Below are 13,821 nucleotides of genomic sequence, written 5' to 3'. Positions count from 1 at the left end.
GTTCGGGCCGAACTCCGAGCTCGGAGCCCTCCCCCCGGACAGCACGCCAAATACGCATTAAACTTACCCCTTCAAATTATATGTAAGTGTGAACTCGTGAAGTCTCCTTGTGAAACTATCGCGAGATACGCGATATGCGTCATGGGATATGTAGTTTCCTTTCCCTATAATTAATTAGTCTACAGATCCTGTACCTCTTTTAAAATTTATTTGTAGTCTACAATGTTAATACTGTATTTTAGTCTTAAGGTCTCTGCACACTGAGTCCGAAATTTTCGCATGCGTTTTTTCGCATTCTTAAAAATTCGTCACGCACAGAGACCTTGCACACTGAGTCCAATGCGTTTTAATTAATCCGTTGCGAAAGAATTCGCAAAACTATACAAAATGTCTTCAAGCAGTGAGGATGATTTTGTTGGCCTCTCTCTTTTTAAAAAAATAAAAATAAAAAGGAAATATTGGGTCCATCCAATCCTTAGATTGCGCAGAGAGGAAGGAGAGTTCCACCTTCATATCAAAGAGCTGCGGGATTATCCCGAGAGATTCAAAGTTTATTTCAGGATGTCAGTGCCTCAGTTTGATACTTTGCTAGCGATACTGAATCCACATATTAAAAAGAAGACCACCAATTTCCGTGAACCAATTTATCCTGAACAGAGACTGTCTGAGGTATGGATACACCAACACACACACACACGCACGCACACACCCCCCGAACTGCGGCATCGGAAAGGTGCGCGCCAGGCATAAAAAAATAGGCAACAGCAGTTCTTTATATTCTGTATCTTTGTATTCCGCAATTTGTTTGTCATAAAGTGCTCTGTGCTGCAAGACGAAGTGTATTAATTTGTCTGACACCATTTTGGATTTTGGCTTTCGCTTGTACGGTGGCTCTGAATGGTCAAAACACCTTCTCAAAGCATCTCAAAATGCTTTATACGGATGCGAAAAACGCAAAAAATCGAACCCGATCCGATTTTTTTTGACGGACGACAATTTCGGAGGCAGTGTGCAAACGTGATTGACAACGTGAGGTCGTATTTATTTTTCAACGTGCGAAAATTTCGGACGAAAAATTCGGACTCAGTGTGCAATGGCCTTTACTGTGCGTGGCTGCTTCACTAAAAAGCTTCTTATATCACTTCCACACTTTCTTTTGGACATTTTGTTGATGTTTTAACATTTATGCTATAGGTAGCAACATTTACCGTTAACTAGCCTTTACATGTGGGGTGGGGGAGGAAAAAATAGAGCTTTTATAAAAACGTCATAAAAAAAAGATTCGTCAAAACAATTTAATTTATTTAATTAATAAAGGTAGTTTAACTATTTCAAACACAAATGAACTCTCATTCATGTTTTACACAAGGTTTTGCGTAGTTCAGTATTGGTTAAATTATTTGATTGGATGAGGAAACATTTTGTGGGCTTGTCTTGACTCTTGACGTAATGTTGATTCTTCGTTCAGCGCGTGCATTGATCACACCTACTTTTAGCAAGTTGTCCTTTTAGCAAGTTGTTCCACATTGTGAATGTTACGTTTTGCTTATTTGGATGTTTATAGACATATTTGTGAATGTGATGCATGTGTGGAAATTAAGTGCATTTCCAACTCTGAAATCAGTCACCAAGTAAATTCGGTTATTAAATAAACAAATAGCAAAACGTTTTGTGCGGTGTCCCCACCACTTTTCAAAGCAAAGTTACGCCACTGATTATAATAACTATAAACATTGAGAAAATTAACTTACGTTTACATGTCCTCCTACAATATTAATCGGAGATGACGGGGCTTCTGGTTAAACACAGAGATGATCTCGTCATAATCAAGTGTTTCTTCAGTTCATGTTCAAAAAAGAGCAGCACAATACCTTGAAATTTGAGAGTCCATCAGTTAAATTTATGCATTGTAATTCCTCCCATTGATTATACTATTTCTGCTGAACTTTTGACCTTTTGTCCTTGGTTAGAAATGATCTTGATTATTTAGAATATGTATTTATCTCCACATGCATGGGCAAGTGGAATTTGTTTGCACGTTTCATATAATGCCATCGTAATGCCATTTCACAGTGGTGGTCTCCCTGAAGCAAAGCAGGCTTAAGTGTCTTGCTTCAGGGCCAGATCCTTTTAATCTAACCTGAACCACCACATCACATGAACCACAGATCACATATACAGACTGTGTACAGATCCATCAAAGAGAGGATAAGTGACAGCTGTTTTGAGATGTTATTTATTACTGTTTTATTGAGATTCATCATTATTTTATTTTTGCGACATATGAGACATAGTCTGATTCTAAAGATATACTGGGAACACTAAGCATCAGCAATGAGTTCCAGCCTTTTTGTTAAAGAAAATTAAATGTTTTTCAAAGGACAAATAATGTGTGTGAAAGCAAGTAGACTGCACACCTCTGCACAGTTCACACACTGGTTCTCAGACACTTCACATAAAACATCTAACTTGTCCTGGGTGGTTTAGCCGGTTGTTCAATATAGCTCAATGTTGTATCATACTGGAGAACACTGCTTATAGATGCAGTATCCAATAGGCATTATTGTTTTATTGTTTATAGGCACAAGTTTTATTATAACAAATTCAATATAATTCACTGCAATTGCATATAATAGAGGTGACATCAAGAGTATTATAGCATCATGATATTGTTTGTTTGCAGTAATTATTGTTTTTTTTCCAAATTCAGAGTTGAATAATTATTAAAAAGCCTGGAAGTGTATTTTTAGAATAAAAGCACTGTCTACAACTAGATGCGAGTGTAGGGTTGACAGTGTTACGCATTGTGTTAGCAGCTTCTTAAGAAGGTGACAGTTTTGTCTGCTGTAACAGAGTATACTACAGTCAAACAAGATGCATATGGTGTTTCACCAGCTGGACGCATCTGCTAAGAGATGCAGACATGGCCTTTCATTTCAGGAACCACTGTGTGGTACCATGTGTTGGACCATATCAATGGTGAATAAGATTCTGCAGGGCCTCTGATGTCAGTTGAGACACTAAGAAGAGAAAGAGAGAATTTCTACAGATTTATCAGAATTACTTCTAACGTTTGCTAAAATAGATGCCAGGGAGATGAGCTTGAAGTGGACATGAGCTGGCCATAAGTGTGCCAGAACAGAGCAGCAAATGTCAGCACAGAGGAAGAGATCACTGTGTCAGCTCCAGAGGAGCAGTTCGAAAGGGCGTTTTTCCTGCCACTTATGGACATGGCTGTGGCCACAAGAGGACAAGTTATCTCACATGGAAAGCTACTGTAAGCTGTGCTTAACTTTTAGTGGAATCGACTGAAAATAGCGTAAAAATGATTGTTTTTAAACATCCACATCCGCTCAAAACTTCAATTTGATAATGAATATCAAAATCAACTGCGGGCGGCAGATCCTTTTCTTATTTAGCGCCCAAACTCTGGAACAATCTACCTAACACGGTTTGGGAGGCAGACACACTCTGTCAGTTTAAATCTAGATTAAAGACCCATCTCTTTAACCTGGCTTAAACATAACACACTACTACACTTCTATTATTCAAATCCGTTAAAGGATTGTTAGGCTGCATTAATTAGATCAACTGGAACCGGGAACACTCCTCATAACACACAATGTACTCGTTACATCATAAGAAGAATGGCATCTATGCTAATATTTGTCTGTTTCTTTCTTATTCTGTTTCTCAGTCCGTGTCCGGATCAAATGGTGGATCGGCGCCAGGAGATGATGTCTCCCTGATCATTGGCGGAGGCCAGGACACCTGGATTCACATGCATTTCAAGCTGTACAATAAAAACACCAGCCTGTCCGTAGCATCTGGTTTAAGAGCAGCATGGTGACGTTACAATATTTCCTCCTGTGCTGAAAGCCCTCTCAGAAGGGTTGCTTGAGGCAGGGATGCACTTTTGCTAGTTTTCCAAGTCTGTGGAAATTTACTTCTTGTTTTTCTCCACCAGTCAAGTGGATTTACGTCATTGTCCACCACAGGTATCATTAAGCAGCGCTGGATCTCCTTTTCAATAGCAATGTGCAGGGACTCGCTGTGGTTTCTTGAAATAACTGCCAAAATACTTTTTTGTGTTTTTTGGCTCAATGGTATCGTAGCCTGAGCAGAAGCAGTTGAGGGGCCTGGGGTAGGGCTGTCGTCTTCTGTCACCATAGCCATGAGTTCTGCTGTCACTGCTGTCCCAGTGGCATCTTTGTAGTGGTGTTTTAACCAAGGGTCAAGTGTGGATGCCAAACTCAACAGCTCATCCACACAATCCTCTGTGTACCAGTTCGGGTGCTCCATAATGTTTTTTTGTAAAAGTGATAATAATTAACTGTTAACTAATAAAATGTTCAAAAAAAATAAGTAAAAAAAATTTAAGCTCAAAAAGGCTCCACAGATGGCTGCATCGATTTGGAGCTTCGCCTTTACTAGAGATGAACTGCTGGACATTAGACAATGCACACCTGCCAATCTTTTGCCAATATTTGAACATTCAGACTTTTGAAAGCTCATGTATTATATTACACTGACAGGTCTGTTGCCCTGTAGCAATATGAATAAACAACACATAATTACTTTGGTCATCTGGTCATCTGTAAGCACCGGTCTTTCTCTTCCTGCAGGAGTGTCATCTCGTATTACAAGTAGAAATGCTCCAAAGAGAATTGTTTTAGTTATGTTTACACAAATATTTGACTTTATTTTTAAGGCATTTTAATTACTTTCTGTGATGTGTGTTAACAGGTGTTGTCAACCTTATTGATTCTCTACCATAAATAAATATTTCGGCCATATTTTGGAGGTGGGGCATGTTTCTTACAGTGCTTAAATATGACTAAATGACCGATATCTATTCAAGATTGAATCCTCATGCTTTAGCTAAAATATTTGAGGCACTTGGAATCTACAGAACATGTACCGACACTGGCTGATGTTTGCTGTTCCTTTAGTCTGTAAGTACATTAAAAAACAAAATGCTATTTGAAACACTTTACAATGAGGTTTAATGTATTAATCTTAATGTATTAGGAATAATAAATGAACAATGACAGGACTTTTTCGTACATTAATTAATTTAGGTCTATGTTGATTAATTATTTATTGATTGACTGATTGAAGTCGACTTGTCGTGACGTATTGTCAAGTATGGGACCCATACTCGAAATTGGTGCTCTGCGTTTAACCCATCCAAGTGCACACACACAGCAGTGAGTAGTGAACAAATGCACACACACACACACACACACACCGTGAACACACACCCGGAGCAGTGGGCAGCCATGCTGCAGCGCCCGGGGAGCAGTTGGGGGTTCGGTGCCTTGCTCAAGGGCACCTCAGTCGTGGTATTGAGGGTGGAGAGAGCGCTGGACATTTACTCCCCCCACCTACAATCCCTGCCGGCCCGAGACTCGAACCCGCAACCTTTCGATTACGAGTCCGACTCTCTAACCATTAGGCCACGACTTCCATTGTATGATACAATCATGTTAATTAATACAATTTGAATTCTTAAGCATGTCTTACTAGTATCTGAAGAAATTAGCATGAACCTGCATTAATAAATGCTGTAAAATTATTAGCAATTGCATTAGTAATGTTAACATATAAAGCGTTATTGTAAAGTTCTATTTGTAACATATTATAGCTTTCCTATTTTGTTTTGTTTTTATTATATTTTTTATGATTTATCATTTTATTTAAAAAAAAAATTTCTTTTGAGGGCCACATTTCTGAAAATTGTGAGGACAGTTCTCATGATGTTGCTTTTAGACTATTACATATCTTAAAATATGGGAAATTATATATATATATATATATCTATATATGAAATAAATGTTTTTCTCTAATACACATTGGCCACAATTAACGGCACCCTTTTATTCAATACTTTTTGAAACCACCATTTGCCAGTTTAACAGCTCTAAATATTCTCCTATAATGCCTGATGAGGTTAGAGAACACCTGACAAGAGATCAGAGACCATTCCTTCATCCAGAATCTCTCCAGATCCTTCAGATTCACAGCTCCATGACTGTGATTCTTCTCTTCAGTTCACCTCACTCATTTTCTACAGGGTTCAGGTCAGAGGACTGGAATGGCCATAGCAGCAGCTTGGTTTTGTGCCCAGTGACCCATTTTTGTGTTGTTTTTGAGGTTTGTGTTTGGATTATTGTACGGTTGGAAGATCCAAACATGGCCCATTATAAGATTTCTAACAGAGTCAGTCACTTGTTGATTTTTTATCTGTTGATATTTGATAGAATCCATGATGCCATGTGTCTAAACAAGATGTCCAGGACCTCCAGCAGAAAAATAAGCCCACAACATCAAAAAACAGCAGTATATTTCATTGTACACATGGGGTACTTTTTATCCCTGTGTTCACCAAACCCATCTTGAGTGTTTGCTGATAAAAAGCTAATTTTTTAGTTTCATCTGAGCATAGAAGCCAGTCCCATTTGAAGTTCCAGTCAGGTCTGATAACTGAATATGCTGGAGTTTGTTTTTAGATGAGCAAGGACATTTTTTCTTGAAACCCTCCCAAACAAAATGTGGTGATGTAGGTACTGTTTGACTTTTTTTAAAGGTTTTCTGACCCCGAGAATCAACTATTCTCTGCAATTCTCCAGCGGTGGTCCTTGGAGAGTCTTTAGCCACTCAAACTCTCCTCCTCACCGTGCATTAGGACGATATAGACACACGTCCTCTTCCAGGCAGTTTCGTAATATTTTCTGTTGATTAGAAATTCCTAATTATTGCCCTGATGGTGGAAATGGGAATTTTCACTGCTCTAGCTCTTTTGTAAAAGTCACTTCACTAATTTGTGAAGCTCAATTATCTTTTGCTGCACATCAGAAATATATTCTTTGGTTTTTCTCATTGTGATGGATGATTAAGGGAATTTGGGCTTTGTTTTCCCTCCTATTTATATTTCTGTGAAACAGGAAGCCATGGCTGGATAATTTCATGTTCATAATCACCCTGGATTGCTCAAAATTGTGAATATGAATGGGAACATACTTCAGAGATATTTTACTCATAAGAATTCCTAGGGGTACCAATAATTGTGTCCAATGTGTATTTGAGAAAAATATTTATTTCATAATGAGATTTTCCCCCATTTCCAATTGTTTTAGTTCAATGAAAGGTTAGATTTTTGTAATTTATTCTTTAATAAAAGATCAAAAGGATTAATAATGCAGGTTTATTTTAAGAGCCTTCTTTGATCATATTTACCAAGGGTGTCAATAATTCTGACCACGACTGAATATATATATATATATATATATATATATATATGACATCAAAAGCCTTAACAACTAAATTAGCATGATTCCTTTAATTCCCTTAATAAAACCCTTGACGTCACCGAGGTCCGGACCTCTGTATTTTTGCTTTCGAAGTTAAGCTATATAATAAAAGTTGTAAAATAATTGATTAATATGAACTCTGTTTTGATGGTGCACATATATTGCATATTGCCAAGATAAAGCCAATCTCATCAGCAATTCGTACATATTTTACGAGGTGGCTAATTTGTATGGATTTATATATCTTCACTCATACAAATTCACACCATTTTTGCTAAATTGTACTTATTTTACGAGTTGCACAATTCTTATGAATTTGTACGAATGACCTACACCTAACCCCGCCCCTAAACCTACCCGTTTCAAGGGGGGTAGACAATTAGTTGTGAGTTTAAATTTCCCACGGTCAAAGACAACCTGAAAATAACATGGAATTCCTCATGATTCAAAAATAAATATATTTCAAGGCTTGAAAAATCTAATAATTTAATAATTAAGAAATGCCTTAGTTAATTAAGAAATTAATAATCACAAAATCAAGTAATTAGTGTTGTAAATATTGCAGTCATGGCCTAATGGATAGAAAGCCAGACTTGTAACCCGAAGGTTGCAGGTTTGTGTCTCAGTACTGGCAGGGATTATAGGTGGGGGGAGTGAATAACCAGCGCCAATACCACATTCCACCCTCAATACCACAACTGAGGTGAGACCCTTGAGCAAGGCACCAAACCCCTGACTGCTCCCCGGGCGCCACAGCAAAAATGGCTGCCAACTGCTCCGGGTGTGTGTTCACTACTGTGTGTGTGTGTGCACTTGAATGGGTTAAATCCAGTCCAGAGCAATCCAGTTAAATCATTCTAATGAATGACATGAATGACAGGCATTATCCATAGTATTTGGGTTGTGTGTATAGATATAGGGTACATTAACATGACGATGTAAATTTTTTCGTTCACGTTTTTAAAAAAAAGTTTTGCATACAAACGACAGCGTTGTCAGAAACGATCCCTTGATCACACTGATCCACGAAAATGACTAAAAATGCTGTATTATGGATGTCAGCCAGTATGTCAATGCCACTTTTAAAGAATCACTACACACAGATCTGCGCACCTGTAGACTAAATAAGTAATACGCATGCACATGACGTCACCATTTTCAAATTTGCATTTTTGTAGTTTACACAGACATGATAATCGCTTTCATAAACTTGCACTTTGAAACTTGTGTTCAAAAGTTAGCATTTTCAGGCCCCCAAGATTGTTGTGTAAATGAATGGTCAGAATGTTTTCTGTTTTTAGTTGTAAACAGTTTCACGTAAACACCTCCCTAAAATATGTTTAATGTCTTCATTTGTTCAGTCACTTCATACATGTCAATACATCTGTCTTGCATGTTCTGCACATTATATTTAGAGTATATCCTTATTGTAGAGTGACCATACGTGCCATTTTTCCCAGACGCGTCCTGGCCAGGATTTCTATATTGCTTTGATTCAAAGTACCTCGAGAGCGTTTCGAAAACATAAGGAACTGATGTCATACACCGATCGGTCTGCACACACAAACAAAGCCAAATCCGAGATATTTTAGGCAATATAGAAATCCTGGCAAGTATGCATCAGGGAAAAATGGCACGTACGGTCACCCTATACCTTATTGGGGAATATATTCTGGTATATAACAAAAAGTCTCATCTGCACAGTAAGGGTCTCTGCTGCTGCAAACTGTAGTCATACAGATTATTCTGAGGCTTATGAGGGACTTTTTCAACATCTTGGCTTGGACAAGAATGACGTTCAGATGACCCACATGCGGCCTTTGTCCTGGGACCCTGTGACCCATGTTTATGTGGACCTGTATGTGACCTCCATCATAGAAGTGGTATGAGTCCTGCATGATTTACATTCTCATTTGGATCATTTTGGGATTTCAAGCAGATGTTTTCTCAATCAATGCTTCTTTTTATCTATAGAATGAAAAAGCACAGAGCTTCTCGACACAGGTCAAAATAATGACTGTAAGTGGTTTTAAAACCTTTTTTTTTTTTTTTCGCTTTTACTCAGTTGACAAAATAACAAGCATCTCAGAATTACTTTAAACTTTATATTCATCACTTTCCAGACATGGGCAAATATGAATGAGGTGTGGGATGTAGAGGAGTTTTGTGGAATGAAGACATTAGCAGCCCCGAAAGATATGTTTTGGACTCCAGACATTGGTATAGTAGAAAGGTATAAAAAATATTTGTCAGAACTTTTATATATTTTACATTATATCATTATTTTTGTATCTTCCTTTTTTAATAGGCATGATGTCTTGATACATGAAAAAGAAAATCAATCAACCTTTCACAGATACTTAAACCCAGAATTTTAAACCTAGTGGGTCTCCCCCTATGTGTTAAACTCTAAACACACTGCATGATTTTCAGCTGTCCCAGATGAAGGATTGGCATTTTGAAACAGTTGTGGCGATTTCTGTGATTGTGGCTCTTAAATGGTGGTCCTGTGTTGTACAGTGAGAGAGGTTCAAAGATGGCTATTGTCACGGTCTTGCAACCAAAGATAGCCTACGATACAGCATGATCATAGCATAGTGTGTTTGCTGGTACGATCCATGTTTACTGACCAGCCAATAAAAAAAATGTGACATGAAATCAATGCCACATGGCACGAAAACATGAAACTGCTTACCTCAAGCGCTTATCCTTTTCTCTTTCACCGCTTCCCCTTTTTTCAGCTCACATAAAAAAAAAAAAAAAACTACAACTGCTAAATTGTGATTCATCGTGCTCTTTTTGTTTACCACTAGCATAAGCTGATGACATTTTATTCTTCTATAGTAATGTACACCATAGCCTTCGAGTCAATAGGTGTCATCATCGTACAGTCTACACACGTTGTAGCTAAGTTTATTAGATCCATGTATCTAATCCAATATTAGGGCTTTATTGCCACTATGAAGAATGCTAGGGCCATTTATACATGACTAAATACCACAGTATTAGGTTAACACTGCTAAGTGTTGAAGTAACACTGAAGCAATGTTTAAGTTAATGAGATACAGTAATTAAGTGATTAATTGAGTGCTGATTGAGCATTAGTGATGAACGCCTGCTGTTAATAAACAGAATCACTGAATGAAAGATGAACAAGAACAGAAAAAAACGAGCAACACAATTAAACAGTCCATAAGAAACCTAGTGTGTTGCCAGTCCCAGAAGTGTCCAGCGGTGTACATACAAAAGTCCACAGAAGTGATAATCCAAAGTGCTGGAAAGGTAAGGCCACAAAGGTAACTCCACTAATCCAGTTTGCTGATGACCACCTGGTCATAGTGTGAGCAACGGCCATGCTTGTTTGACATGCTGCCTCCTTTACACTGACTTTTTCCTGTTTCCTGGGGCAGGCCATGCATTTCTTAAAGACATACACTAAAAATGTTAAGAGGAATAAAAATGGACTAAGAAAACATGTAAACCAATTAAAACTCTATTATACATAAAATAATTGTAATAAATAAAGCGGTAAAACATCTCTTGTGTGACAGTGTCACACTTTGACTGCTCCAGCTGTTTTGTTTGCTTCTTGTCTCTCCTCTTAAAACACTTGACGACCTCTCTCGTGTCGCCACAATATCCTTAATAGATTCCTCCATTTTACCAAATTTAAAATCCACAGCCTCTCTAAAATACACTTCACGGTTAGGATTACTTTCAACAGAGCCTTTAAAATGCTTCTCCAATTTTAAAACAGGATTTTTAAGAGCAACCAACTCAGCATGTAGCTGTACACACTCACAGTGAGGTATAACCCGTTTATCATTAAAACCAGCAGATGCATTAAAAAAAGCAGCATTAACTTGATTTGTCGGCATCTTAAAACACTCCCCTCAAGGCAGCATTTAAAATCTTTTCACATTCCCCCTATATGGGCTACCAACATTTGGCCTTATAAGAAGCAAGTCATCCAGACCCATCCAGAATCTGCCATCTCCCCTCCCACTGCTACGACCAGCCCAGTGCCTCTCACGTTGACCCCTGGCTTTCCTCCAGCCAACAATCAAAGAGTGCCTCAACCATTTCCCGGACCACCAGCAGAGCGGGACCGATGGAGAATTCTGCTCCACCACTCCAACTGGGACAGACTTTGACCTCGTCTTCTCCAGAGAGCGACTCAGCAACAGTTGACAGATGACTACACTCTCCAGGGACTTTCCATCTCTCCCTACACCGATCAACCAGATCAAAGCGCAGGAACACCAGTGCGTGCTGTATCGGTGGATCCAGAAGAAGGGCAACAACAACAAGGTCCAGGTCATCGTTCCTAAGACCCTGGTCCAGCAGACGGTATAGCACTTCCACCAGAGGACAGCAGAGAAACATCATCATGTCAGCAGCCATATCACCCTGCAGTCCAAGACTGGTTGCCCACTGAAGCTAAGCAGGGTTGAGCCTGGTCAGTACCTGGATGGGAGACCTCCTGGGAAAACTAGATTGCTGCTGGAAGAGGTGTTAGTGAGGCCAGCAGGGGGTGCTCACCCTGCGGTCTGGGTGGGTCCTAGTGCCCCAGTATAGTGATGGGGACACTATACTGTAAAAAGCACCGTCCTTCGGATGAGACGTTAAACCGAGGTCCTGACTCTCTGTGGTCATAACAAAATCCCAGGATGTCCTTCGAAAAAGAGTAGGGGTGTAACCCCGGCATCCTGGCCAAATTTGCCCATTGGCCTCTGACCATCATGGCCTCCTAACCATCCCCATATCTACTGATTGGCTTCATCACTGTCTCCTCTCCACCAATAAGCTGGTGTGTGGTGGGCGTTCTGGCGCACTATGGCTGCCGTCGCATCATCCAGGTGGATGCTGCACACTGGTGGTGGACGAGGAGATACCCCCCTTACTATGTAAAGCGCTTTGAGTGCCTAGAAAAGCGCTATATAAATGTAACAAATTATTATATCATGTGTGGCTAAAGACCCTCCTGCAGATCCTGGAAGTTGCCTGATGGCCCACGATCTCCTGCGACGTCTCGAGGTTCGTCGAGGACTGCAAGTCATGTGGGCTGAAAACCAAGGAGTGTCCTGTCATCAACCCTAGCAAGATACCACATCATCACCGTTCATCAGCATCAACATCATCCACCAAAGAGACCCACAAGCTGGAGAGGAGGAAATGCCAGGGGGGCTGGTGGATCAGCAAGGGTGGGTGCAACATAACCCTGGGAGGAGCAGAGTTTCCATAATTGATCCTACTATTTTTCCAGTTTATCACTGTGAATCTGTATTGTATAATATTGCTATAGAAATAAAGCGACTTGATTTGACTCTACTCAAGGTTCTGTTTAGAGGAGTCTCATTGCAGGACTGTGCTCCTGGAAGTTTGGCTTCTCCCCATGCATTTGTGAGATACTACCAGGTTTATTCACACCACTGTCTTTTATACCCTTACCTGAGCACTATATGCGCTATATAGGGCATGACTACAACAAAATAAATCATAATTTTTACATACACAAAAATCTTAATTTTTAATCTTGCATCTCTGATTTGAATACCGATTGTCCCCAGTCATCAGTACTTTATGTTTTGTCCATTTAGCATCAAGACAGAGTTTGGAACAAAGGAGTCTCCATATGTGCAGTTGATCAGTTATGGCTTTACAGTCTCATCTGATGTTTTAACGCTGACCACAGCCTGTAAGATGGATCTGTACATGTTTCCCTTCGACATCCAAAGATGCAATCTTACGCTTCAGTCTTCAGCACATTCAGGTACATATGAAATCCATAATCCAGTGTAGACAAACACATAATAATCAATAGCATGCTTACTTTAAATGTAATGTCTGTTCCCACAGTTCAGGAGCTTACAATAAACACATTGTATGGTTCCACATGGTTAACTCTCGAGTCGAAGCAGACCTTTCAGGCCCAGGGAGAGTGGGAACTCCTCAGTATAAATATGATTAACTATAATGCCACTTTCCTATGGGGCGTCAAGAATCAGCTGATATATCAGGTACAGAGCACAGGTTATGCAGTGTGAAACAATAAATATTCAGTAAAAATAGGTAAAAATTATCAAACCAATTAGCAAATGATTAAATGATTAACAGAAAAAAGAAGAGGAAGAAAAAAAAAGAATTTGGAAACCTTAAAGGTCGAGTATAAAATATTTAAGATTTATTATTATTATTATTGCCATTATTCAACACATGACTCAAATAATACACTTACAGTTTTTTATTCAAAACATTGCTTTAATTTAAATATTCTGGTTTGTATAACATGCACATCACAATGAAAATTTATTTTTTCCTTCTGTCTTTTTTTTTACAATTACATTTTTCAAACTCAACATGTACATTTTGTCAATCAGTGGGTAGTGCTTAGACACAACACTAGGGAGCACACATAGGTTGAAAGTAAGAATTGAACATGACGTGAGATTTGTGTCTATCAGTATGCAATTATTTAATAATAAACCTTAAATACTTTTAGAGCGTT

At 38.9% G+C, this 13,821-nt stretch overlaps 1 protein-coding gene across 1 annotated transcript; it reads left to right on the top strand.

Moving 5' to 3' along the window:
- Window positions 1-9,124: 9,124 nt before the first annotated feature.
- Window positions 9,125-13,360, top strand: LOC306858261 (5-hydroxytryptamine receptor 3A-like; the record flags this gene model as incomplete). Its single annotated transcript, XM_079398700.1, has 5 exons — window positions 9,125-9,196; window positions 9,288-9,332; window positions 9,437-9,546; window positions 12,914-13,086; window positions 13,173-13,360. 5 exons carry the CDS (start codon window positions 9,125-9,127, stop codon window positions 13,358-13,360), a joined length of 588 nt encoding a protein of 195 aa, XP_079254826.1.
- Window positions 13,361-13,821: the final 461 nt, after the last annotated feature.

Source organism: Barbus barbus (genome assembly GCF_936440315.1).
Source record: "Barbus barbus genome assembly, chromosome: 3".
Classification (NCBI taxonomy): domain Eukaryota; kingdom Metazoa; phylum Chordata; class Actinopteri; order Cypriniformes; family Cyprinidae; genus Barbus; species Barbus barbus.
Note: the sequence above shows the minus strand (reverse complement) of the source record. Positions and strands in the feature narration are given on the sequence as shown.